At 30.5% G+C, this 12,516-nt stretch overlaps 1 protein-coding gene across 1 annotated transcript; it reads right to left on the bottom strand.

Moving 5' to 3' along the window:
• Nucleotides 1-5,029: 5,029 nt before the first annotated feature.
• LOC117910947 (wall-associated receptor kinase-like 1) lies at nt 5,030-11,302 on the bottom strand. The gene is made up of 2 exons (XM_034825124.1): nt 10,489-11,302; nt 5,030-6,135 (listed from the first exon to the last, which is right to left on the bottom strand). Exons 1-2 carry the CDS (start codon nt 11,300-11,302, stop codon nt 5,030-5,032), a joined length of 1,920 nt encoding a protein of 639 aa, XP_034681015.1.
• Between the last annotated feature and the right edge of the window lie 1,214 nt (nt 11,303-12,516).

Here is a 12,516-nt window from a genome sequence, read left to right as displayed (position 1 = left end):
AGTTTTTGGGAAAAGTATAAGGGACATTTGGGAGAACATCATGCACATGAATGAAGGGAATAGTGAGCGTTACATGAAAAAGAAGACTTACCATTCCAAAGAGGGGATCAACGGATGGAGGGATAAAACAGGAAGATGAAGCAAATAATAAGAGAAGAAATTTTTTTTTGGAGCAGGTGAAGTGGGTTCGAGTTCGGCCGCACCATTAGAAGAGGGAAAGGTAGCAGGTTAGCGAGTTTTCTTTGGGGAGGGGAGCACTTTCAGAGAGGACGTTGCGTTCTCAAATAGTGAACTCTTGAAGCCGATTTTTATCTTTGGGCTTCGGCTATGGGTCGTGATAGGAACCTTCGTCGGAGCCGTCATTGTGATTATTTTATTCTCGCTGTCCCTCTATATCACTTCTCGTCGTCGGCAATCTCCTAGTTCGGGCAAGCTTGGTGCAGGCGAGTTTACACTAGTGGTGTCAAAGGAGATTCAAGGGACCATTCACGAAGCTGCTCCTGACCACCAACTGGTGCTGTCTCCCATCCCGGAGATCCAGATCGACATTGGAAAATCAAAGCACCGCATGGTGTTCTTTGATGGGCTATCATTGCGGGCGAGCGCAGAGAGTCGGGCGACGAGCGTGACTGAAACAGCATCATTGGAAGTAAGCCATCGGAGGTGTCACGCCTCGGGAGAGTACGGTAGTACACGTTGAGAGAGCTTGAAGCGGCGACGAACAGTTTGGTTGATGAAAATGTGATAAGGGAAGGAGGTTATGGTATTATGTATAGAGGTGTGCTGGCTGATAACACGAGAGTGGTTGTGAAGAACTCGTCGAATAACAGAGACAACACGCTATCAAAAGGGGATTTTTCTCCACTAACGTGTATTGCTTTGGGGATTGTGCAAGCATCTGTAGCCATCATACCATACATCTTGGACCCATTATTGAAAAGCCTACTAGCACTTTTGGTGGAAAGTGACTCACGTGTTTTTGAAAAAGGTAAATTAATTCTTTCTATTTCAGTTTTGATTCATGAATATCCAGTCCAATTCATAATTGTTTTAGAATTTTAGTTATTTAATTTAATTATTTCCAATATCAAATATTGATGTTGTCAATTTGTTAAATTTAATTTTAAATTATTCTCATTTAGCCTATATATCTTAAAATTTTATTTTATTTATTTTTCTAGTTTAATTAATCTTATGTGGTTATATGCATGTTTGCAGTCACTAAATTTAGTTTTGATTGATTCTGTTTAGCTTAAAAGTTTTGAGGTTTTTTAGTTGTTAATTTTGAATACCTAGGTCAGTGTGTGCATTTCATAAAATCATTTACTATTAACTTTGAGTATCCATATTAATTTATATTGCTCCTTAAATTATTAGTTTTTAGTTTTGGCTGATTCATAAATTTGTGTTGTCCTTAAAATTATTAATTTTTATTTTGATCAATCCATGTTGATTTTCATTTTTCTCAGAATTCTTAATCGTTAATTTCAAAGATCCATGTTAATTTATATTCGTCTCTAAGTAGTAATTGATTCTTGAATATCTATGCCTTTATTATTGTCCTTTAAATTATTATATGTTGTTTTGGCAATCTAGATTTCGGTATCCATCTAATAGTGTAACGACATGATATACTTGAGAATTCTTGATTGATTAATTTGTTGGTTTCGAGTTTTGATTTTTATTGAGAACTTTAACTAAATAAATTAATTATTATCTACTCGATTCTAAGTTTCTATTTTTAATGGATTGAGTTTAAATTTCTGAATTATTTAATTGTACGGATTACCATTGTATGGATTCCAAGTTTTGATTTTTCTAGGTTACGTTTTTTAGGATTATAGGTTACTATTCTTATTAGACCATTTGATTAAATCCATGTTTTAATTTTTTTTTTAACTTCAATCTTGATTGATCCGTAACTTTAAGTGGTCTTTAAAATTGTTAATTTTTATTGATCCATGTTGATTTTTATTTTTCCTAGAATCCTTAGTCGTTAATTTTAAAATTCCATGTTAATTAATATTCATCTCTAAGTAATAAGTTATTGATTTTTTGATGATCCATGCCATTATATGTTGTTTTTGTGATCTCGACGATGTTTATTATTTATTTGAAACTAAGTTGACAATTTGTGATAATCCCGTATAATTAGTTTCATTTTAAAACTCATTTATAAGCTATTGATTGATTTATCTTAAGTTTAAATGCATTTAAAGTTCCAACGGTTAGGTCTTGATCGATATCTAATGATCTTGTTTAAGGCCATTGGAAAATCATGAAAATTAGCCTCTACCCTCACCTTTATCATTTCGTTGATTACTAAAAAAATTTTATTTTGTGATTTCGTTTTATTTTTGTTTTGTTTAGTATTTTGTTTCTTATGTTCTATTGTTTTTCAAATTAATTTATTTTATTTTTAAAACAAAATACTTTTCTCAAAAGATCCCTTTGAAAATTCTATTTTAAAAAATAATTCATTTAGAGTCTTTAGAATCAAAATCTCATTTTTTTAAATAACATGCAACCATGTCTTGATCGTTTCACATCTTTCTCGGTTTTCAATGAAAATTTTGGTTTTGATTAAGACATAAATCCAAGCTTATGATCCTAAATACATGGGATAATTCTAGGCTAGATTCGTGTATATCAATTAGGGGAATTGGTGAAACCCCTACATAAAAGAATCTTTTTAAAACTCATTTTTGCTACAACCTTTGATACTTGTTGTAATCATATCTATATATTTTTGGGAATTCTATACAAGATGTGTGTGATAATCGATGATTTCTTATACTTTGATCATTTTTGCTATGCTAATTAGATAACAAGCATGCTAGGATTTCTGTATTTTATTATACATTATTTGATCCTTGGTCTTGTGGAAGCGCATTACAAAGTTATCTATGCTATCCAGGTACGCCCCTCAACACCCACCTTTTAAATTCTGTGAATATGCTTGTCATTGTGAACTGCACCCATGTTTGATAGTGCTTAGGTGTCTTGACATAAATGTTTCATTTTTCGATTATTTTTTATAAAGTGCATGTTGGTTGATATACCATTTGAACTAACTTTAATGTCTTGTGATAGTGCTTCAGAAGCAGTCCGGGTATGCACCCTAAATCTTCTTTATGATTGTGATTGGTTTTATTATTAGTCATGCTATATTTTTTTGAAATCACCTAGCCTACCTAGGTATCAATAATCAATTGAATTAATTGCCACATTTCCTTCAACTTAGTTAGTAGAGACCTTTGTAGGGCTTAGAGGGGTGCTACCTTTTAGAGGTACCTTCCCAATAGGTAACCTGATCCCCGGACCTAGACTCGGATTTTTCAAAGACATGCTTTTCCAAAAATGATGGAGTCACTTCTTTAGGGTTTTCTTTCTTGTTTTATTTTCCCTTTTAAAATAAAATAAGTGGCAATTCCGACTTTTCCAAAACTAAATTTTCACCAAATAAAAGCGAGTCTTGCTGATCAAGTGGGGGCGCACGTGAAAAATGCGGGTCCAAAATGTGGTCGATTGGATTTTAGAATTATTGATTCACTTGGAGAAAGGTCTCAACTATATATGAAAAAAAAAATGTTCTACTTTTGATCTTTGATTCAATTTGAAGGACAAATAGGAATTGAGATTTTGGCTTCCAAGTTCTTTAACATTAACAGACATGTTATGCTCCAGTAGTAAAAAGGAAGGATGTCTATGGAAACGCTAGATACCAGTACTTTTATTTTTCACAGACAATGGATCAAATGGAACTCAAGGCAAGGTAAGACCCTTCTTTATTTGAGAGTGTAATCCACAACGTTGTACCCCAAAAGTAATTGCAAAGTGGAGTGAGATGAAAAAAATTATGTGATAAAAATAAATAAATGCAAAACAATTCTCCTCCACACTCTGCCAGTGTATTTAATATACAATGGTTTCAATTCTATATATAATAAAAATGACCTCTCAATTTTGTTTGTGAAAGTGGAAAGTGAAAATGTGGTATTCATGTTTTAAGATTAAGTATTTTCTTGTTAATGGAGATGATGCTTGTCATCTGGGTGTCTTGATAGTTGTCAACTTCTGGTTGATGTTTAGTTGCTCCTAAAATTAATACTTTACTTAATCTTTGATTTAGATTTAACTATTATTGATTTTTCTATTCTCGAGTTTTCCAATCAGTACAAATTTGAATGCACTTGCATTTTGCTATTCTAAATGCTTGGGATCAAGGTTTGGGCCTCTTCTACACATATCTAATACCAAAAATTATGTGGCCTTATAGTTGTTTACAACGATGCTTGCACTTCAAGTAGGCTCTTATACTTTGTCGTTCTAACTAGTTGCATTTTCAAAAAATGAACTTAATCCCAATGTTTTACGTTGTTCATGTTGGTTAACATTATACTAGTTGTATTTCTAAATAGTTTGTACTTATGAACTCTTTCATAAATTTACCTTTGTTGCTTATCCAATATCAACCAATTGGATGGAGAAAATTCACATTTATACTTTCTTATTTAGAAAAATTGCTTAATTTTTTGCATTTTAGTTGGATATTACAATAAAGAATTTTTTTTATCAAGGTGAAAGAAATATAACTAGGCTTGAACAAAGAAAAAGAAAAAAACAAAAGTCGCACTTGACAACATTTATAAAGGTTATAAACACTTGCCTACAAAATGAATTGCATGTGAAAAAGAAATGCCAAACCACAATTTTATTGAAGTTAGAAAGCAAGATGAAGTTGTACTATTTCTTCTAATTAAATAAGAAGCATCATACAACAACATTATGTTCAACTAAAAATCATTCCCATATAAAAAGTATCATCGTACAATACTGCATTAATGAAAAATGACACAAAGTAATCTCTTATTTCTACATGAATGCATATATAATATGGATAAGAAAAAGTATGCTTATAAACTTAAAATGACCTTTGAAACAATAAACGTTAAACATCCGATGAAGAAGATGCATTGGTATTCAAAGCAAGAATCTGTTGAAATGGAGGTAACATCCCAAGGTCCAATCAATTCAGTGGTGTGTATTCAATCTCCTCAGAATTCTCTTGAGCTCTGAAATCTCCTTGACACTTTCTAATTCTTTCCAACTCCATTGCAACTTCCATCATTGTAGGCCTTTTCTTCCCATTCAAGTTTATGCACCGTCTTGCAAGAAAAGCAATTGCATTAATCTCTTCTTTTTTACTTTCTTTTACAACTTGAGCGTCAAGAAGATCTAATAAACGATCTTCGTTCATGGATAATATGAAATATGAGGCTAAACTTTTCCCTTCTTCTGATGCAGTTGACAAGATTGGTTTTTTCCCAGTTAAAAGCTCAATAAGAACTATTCCAAAGCTGTAGACATCACTTTTTTCAGTAAATTGGCTTGATTGGAAGTACTCTGGATCCAAGTATCCAAAAGTACCTTGTACTTGAGTGGTCAAATGTGTTTGATCAATGGTAACAAATTTTGAAATTCCAAAGTCTGCCACTTTTGCTCGATATTTATCATCTAAAAGTATGTTAGTTGATTTGATATCTCGATGATAGATTGGTATAGAAGCTGCTGAATGCAAGTAAGAAAGAGCTCCAGCAACTTCAGTAGCAATTCGAAGACGCATTTCCCATGTAATTGGGAACTCTTCATTTTGGCCATGGATATGTTCAGAAAGGGTTCCATTAGGAATGAACTCATAGACCAACAAAGGCACTTCTGTCTCCAAACAACATCCTAATAGCTTAACCACATTTCTGTGATTAATTTGGCATAGAATGACAACCTCATTAATGAATAGTTCAAGTTTGCTATCACTCATTATCTTCAACTTTTTAACTGCAACAATTCTTCCATCCATCAACATTCCTTTGTAAACAGTACCTTGGCCTCCTTGTCCAATAACCCGATTTTCATTATAACGATCAGTGGCTTTCTCCAACTCTTTGGAAGTAAATAATTTGGTTTTATCAATATTTCCTTCACTTGAAGATAATTGTTGTTCCAAGAGTAAACCACCATTTCTATTGAAGCATTTCTCTTTGTACTTAATTTTCTTTCTCCTTTTTAGTACTATGTACAACCACCATGCACAGAGTACCAGAAGTAATGTTCCAAAAGCTCCTATTGCTATGACTGCACAACTCACAAAAAAGGAAAATTGTTACTGTCTAGCAAGCTAAAAATATACTAGTTGAATTCAAAATATGCTACTAATTAAACTTTATATCACCCCCTTACCACATCTATGAACCCTAGATTTCCAAGTTGAGAAATGTGGTCTTATTGTAGGTTAATTAAAATTTATAGAACAAATTCCTTTTTCCATAGAATATAGTAAACCTATATTCTTATAGAAATAGGTTAAGTTTGACTAAACTATCTAAAGTTGGGTAAGTTTTCTTTTCTCTTAATTATTTTCTCTTTTTTTTGCTTTTGCCAATATTAATCCTGTTATGAAGTGTCCAAAATTCCTAATTAGTATAGATTCCTTTTTTTTTTTTGTAAAGAATATTATATAGAATATTTCTAGGTTGATATATTATTATAATATTAGATTTTCTTCTAGAATAAAGAAGGTTGTTGGAAATATCTCCATAAATATTCTAGGTCATGAAGGAAAAAAGTTATGAGATAGATATGGGCTTTTGAAGACTATATGAGGTGGATAGAGATGTGAGGAAGAACGGGAGGTACTCGGTGGAGTGAGAGAGCTTGTAGTAGGGTAGGGATACGAAGAGTGGGGAAACATGGGATGTTTCGAGAACCCAACAATTGTATCTGGTTATGTCCTTTGTAATGTTTTGGTTCTATCCTTTATAATGTTCTCTATTGTACAGTGGAATGATCCTCTCTCATCCGTGGGCGTAGGCATGGTTGGTCGAACCATGTTAAAACCTCGTGTGCCATATGTGTTACTGTTTATCTTTGTGTTCTTGATTAACAATGTTTGCATGAAAGCTTCCGCCGTCGTAAAAAATCCAAAATTGATAAAATAGTTGATCTTAGGGTACTGGTATTTCACTTGTTCCTTTTGTAAAAGAAACACCACTATTGATACTACAATTGTCATTTTTGCTTCTATATCCTTATGGGAATACTACATCTATAATTCTGTGTAGGTTCTCTTTCAAACTTGGTTATTGGATTCTATGTGCTATCATTTATAGAACATAAGGTGAGTGCGAAATGGTTGGTCTAAGTTCAAACTTGACTTGAAAATCATAGGTTGATCCAGTCTTTTGGCCCAGCTCAAGCTAACCACTCAAGGATTGAAAATATTTGATTTGTCAAAATTAGAAACTTGCCAAAAGGAGGATAAAAGGTTATGGTTTAGATTTTGCCAACCTTGGGGTTAAGGTTTAAACTTTGGTTGTACTGAATTGAGCTTGTGAGCCAAAAGATTGCGGTTAACATGGTGAATTTGCACACATGACTAAAGTTTCAAATCTTTGACTCAACTTATATAAGGAATTTTACAATAGAGCTTTTGTATTGAGAAACTAAAAAACATTTGTCATAAGCTTTAAGCTATGTCTCATTCCTAGAAATTTTAAGGAAAAGAAAATATAACATTTTTTCTTTTATTCACGTTTCTTGTATAAAAAAAAGGCCCAAACAAAAAATTTAATTGTAGAGGATTGCACTTTGTTTGAACTTTTCTCATTTTTATAAAAATAAGAAGGCAATATTTTTTAGTACTTTTTCTCTATCAATCATTTCCTTTTTTCCTCACTTCTTTTGGGGTAGCATTAGATATGAAGAAAAAAAATTATTTTCCTTCCTTTACTACTTTCCATGAATGAAATATATCCTTATATCAAAAAAAATATTTTTAATATAATTTTTAACAAAATTTGTGAAAGTATAAAGTAATAATTTCATCTATGTTGGGAAGTATTTTTGAAAGCATTCATAAAAATTAGTTTTGAAAAACTATCCTTGAAAACTGCTTTTTGTAGAATAAAAGTTCTTGAAATGGTCTTCACCTATTTTTTTTTTTTAATGTTTTTAAGTACTCTTTTAAAATAACTTTTATACGTAGTACTTTATTTTCAATCATTCTCCATATTTTGTATAATTATTTGTTTAAACGGCCTTCAAAAAACAAGTAGGAATAATTAAAAGTAATTAAAATATATTTTTAAAAAACACTATGTTTTATGGTTGTCCAAAATGATTTCCTATTTTTTTTGTTATTAAAAGTAGCAAACTATTTTTTTAAATAGCTTCCAAACATAACCTTTAATTATTATTATTTTTTAAAAATAGAAAGCTTGCTATTTTGTGTATGTTAAATAACTCATTAAATAATAATACTTGTCTTCTTTTAATTTTCAATCAGTTAGTCAAAGTATTTTTATTTTTTTTCCCTTTCAATCTTGTAGACCCATGGTTAAGTTAATCTTAATTTAATTCTCTTTTTGATACATTTCCCCCTTTTTTTTTAACATAAAAAATAATGATATCTTCTATATAAGTTATATAGAAACTCTTATATAAAAAAAAGTATGAATTTGTTTTGCTACTTAATTTTAAATAGAACTTAAAACTAAATAGTATTTAATAGTGTTAAGTAGTAGGTTATTTATTTTTATAACATTTTATTTATATTAAGCATTAAAATATAAAGAAAAACTAATATGTTACTTTTTTCATTAAAAAAAAAAGTCAAATATTTTGACTTTTTTATTCAGTAAAAATTTTATAATAAGTCATCAAAAAGTAAATAAATCAAACAACTTAAAATCTAAAAGCAAATTTACTTTCAACAAAAAGCTAAAAAAATAAACACCCTCTTACTTTATGTTTTCAAATAATTATTTTAAATTTTAAAATTTTGAATCATTAATTTTTTTAATAAAATACTTCAATAACACCTTAATAATAAATAATGAAAAATATGGTTTAAAATTTAATTAATGATTCTAGTCGTACTTATGGCAAAATTTCAAAACTATGGCTCATAGATATCCTATGATATATTGTATGGACTCTAAAATTGGAAAAAAAATTTCTCTAATTTCTACTTGTAAGAATAGAGGAAAGAGAGAAAAAGATAGAAGATGGGAACATACCTGGTAACACCTTAGCTCTTACTAATATATATCTTGTATAAGTTGCATTCCGGGTTATGCCTTCATGTTCAAATTAAGAAATGATTCAACAACCTTAGCTCTTAATCTATCAAGTGATTAAAAAACAATTAAATAGAAAGAACTACTCAGATAAAAAAATAGGAAAGTTATGTTTAAGAGAGCATGGGAGGACTATTTGAAAACAAAAAGCTTACTTTTACAAATTTATCAAAATAATATTCTCTTCACTTCAATGGAAGAAAGTAGACTCTTTCCCATCTTTTATTAAATCTCATAATTACCCTTACTAAAAATATCTTATTTCTTTTAGAAATGAAATTTTATATTTCCAAGACCCCTCTTAGGCTCTTTCACTAAAGAATAAGAAGTAAGGTGGCGTTTGTTTTTTTACTTAATTTTAAATAGAAAATTAATGCTTAATAGTGTTAAATATTAAGTTGTTTGTTTTTATAGTATTTTATTTCTATTAAGTATTAAAAAGTAAAGAAAAACCAATATATTATTTTTTCTATTTAAAAAAAGCTACATATATTGACTTTTTCTATTTAGTAAAAAGTTTATAATAAGTTATGAAAAAGTAGAAAAACAAACAACCTAAATTCTGAAAACAAATTACTTTCAGTAAAAAGCCAAAAAAACAAACACCACCTAAGTCTCGACCTCGGTAATAACACGTACGAGAAGAAACACTTTTTATAAGATGTAATAAAAAAAAAAATGTTATACCCTTTAAATATTCCTTATTGATGTCATAACACTTTTAAAAATGTTACGATTTTGGAATACATTGGAAAAATGGGTATGAAAAAAATTATAAAAATTTGATTTTTATTTGTATAGAAATGAAGAACATTGTTTAAAATGAATGAGAATGTAAGTGAAAAAGAAATTAGATTTGAAGGGAGAAGAAAGAACATGAAGGAAAGATTGGCCTTTGACCAATTCCTTTATCCCTCATTTTTTTTTTCATAATATTTTAAATTATTTTTACAAATATTAATAATTTAAAAGGGTATTTGATGTATATATATATATATATATTTAGGATTTTTATTTTTATAATTTTTTTTAAAAAATAATTTAACTTTCAAAAATTTCAAAGTATGAAATTTTATTTATAAAAGAAATATAAAATATTTTCATTGAGGGAAATTTTGGTGTTTTATTTTTTAATTTATTTGTAAAGAATCTTATTTTAATAAGATTGCAAAAGTGAGACTTTAAAAAATAAAATAAAATAAAATAAAACTCTCTTGTTCTCCTAAACATAATTTTTCCAAAAAAATTACGGATTTCCTCCTCTCAATAATAGAATATACATAGCATCGTTCATAAATATATCCATATACATAAAATCAAATAAATTGGCACTCCTCTGTAGATTGTGTACCTTGACATCCTTGGGGAAGATAAGGGTTGCCTTCATATCCCTGGAAACAACCGCAGATGAGACTTGAGCCTTGATTGGTAGATGAACAGACAGTATTATGGCCACAATTGCATGTTGCGTTGTATATCCGCCAGTCCAGCACTGCTGGAACGTATTCCATATCTTTCACCGTATGTGGATCTGGTACATTTGAGATAAACCATTCTTGGTCCACCATGAACGCGTATTTGCATTGTTCTTGCTCATCAGCACTACCATCAGAAGAGGTTCCTAAATTTGCAGTGAAGGACAGGAGGCCTGGAGGGACCTGGGTTTGGCAACACTCCAAGCCATAGCAGCTGGCTTTCTTTGCCGCAGTTGCGTCCTTTTTGCAGAAGGTCTTGCATCCCCCGATTACTGTATCATCCTGCATAATGTAGACCAGGGCGCTGCAACCCACAGCAGTGAATCTAGTGTAGGTGTTGGAGAATGAAAAGGGGCCTCCCTCCCACCACTGCGTGTCATTTGATGGTTTGCCGGAACAATTCTGAGAAAGGAGTACTGGGTTGTTGACCCGGATGGTGCCATCTAATGAAACATTCAGCACCTCCAGATTTACTCCTTTCAGGAAAGGCTTAGGAGGGTCGGTAGAGTTGTTGCAAGTTACTTCGAACCATTCATCGAAGTAGCAACCAGCAGATCCAATTCCGAAGGGGTATGGAATGTCAACGTCTCCACACCTCTCTTGACAACCAGGCTTCGCTTGAGTTGCTGCTAATCCTTTGCTTAGCCATAGTAATAAGGAGATCTGAAGCAGCCATTGAGCGGTACTCATCATTCTTAGGTTGTTTGTTGAATTGAGATTCATACGCAGCAAAGTAAAATATATATCCTCCAAAAAATTTACTCCAAGTATCTCTTACTAGTCAACTGAGGAAATCAAATCTGGTCGTTCTTTCCTATGCTTTTTATTCTTGTACCACATCGCCCAAATAGAGCACCACATAGAATTTGCCGGAGAAAAATGATGAATTCGTCCCGGGACTACACGACGAACAGTGAGTTCGAACAATGTCCTTGTAATTGATGGATGCTTGGTAGCAACTTTCTATGTAGGGAGTCCTTTGCAAGGAAGTGGCGAAGATATTTCCTAGGTTAATACTATCATTAAGAATGCTGATAATTTGGATGCATGCCTAGTCTTTTGATTGACCGACTATTCGGTTGAGATCTTAGAAAGTGATTGGAAATTACGCCCTACAATAGGAATTAATAATAGATATTGGTGTTCATATTTGAATTTACTAATTAAAAAAAATATTAATAAAAATAAATAAAGGAAATAAATAATAAATTTATTAAATTATTATAAGGCTTGATTACAATTTTAAAATTTGCTAATTTGATACATTGTTATGATCGATCCCTTTACATTGTTTATAATGTATTTATATTGTCATTTTATAATTAGTTGAATAGAATGCATTCTATTTTATTTTCTTTTTATGATAGAAAATTTGAAGTATATAATTAAAACGTATATCATTCAATTACAATTATAAGTATTGGTCTTTTTCAAAGCAATGAAAGAAATTTGTATCTATATTTATCAAATATATATGATTGAGATATAAACTTTTTCTAATATAAAATTTTCTATATTTATGATAGAAAATTTGTACACACATTTACCCTTTCCTCCTTTTCTTGTTTCTTTTCTTTTTCCTTCTAAACAATATCACTATTCATATAAAATTTATATTGTTGAAATGATTGTATGAATTCCATTTTTTTATTTTTCTTTTAAATTTAAGACTTAATTATTTTGTAGTTATGACACATATCATAAAATTGGAGCCTACCCTTTTTTTTTCGGGTTTCTAAATGCCCCACTTGCATACTTAGCTTTAATACATTTTTATTAAAGATTGTGATCACATATAATTTCTTTTTATTTAAAATTTAAAAGAGTTAGAAATTTACAAGAGCTAGAAACCTCATTTGAATATGATTATTATTTTAGTTCCCTAAAATTTTAGAAATTTTAAA

This window comes from Vitis riparia, chromosome 3 (genome assembly GCF_004353265.1).
Source record: "Vitis riparia cultivar Riparia Gloire de Montpellier isolate 1030 chromosome 3, EGFV_Vit.rip_1.0, whole genome shotgun sequence".
Classification (NCBI taxonomy): domain Eukaryota; kingdom Viridiplantae; phylum Streptophyta; class Magnoliopsida; order Vitales; family Vitaceae; genus Vitis; species Vitis riparia.
This window is presented reverse-complemented; position numbering and strand designations above follow the sequence as displayed.

Coding starts and splice junctions, on each gene's coding strand:
- LOC117910947 (XM_034825124.1), bottom strand. CDS start 11,302: ATGAGTACCGCTCAATGGCTGCTTCAGATCTCCTTATTACTATGGCTA. Junction 6,136..10,488: donor TCTTCCCCAAGGATGTCAAG/GTACACAATCTA, acceptor TGAGTTGTGCAG/TCATAGCAATAGGAGCTTTT.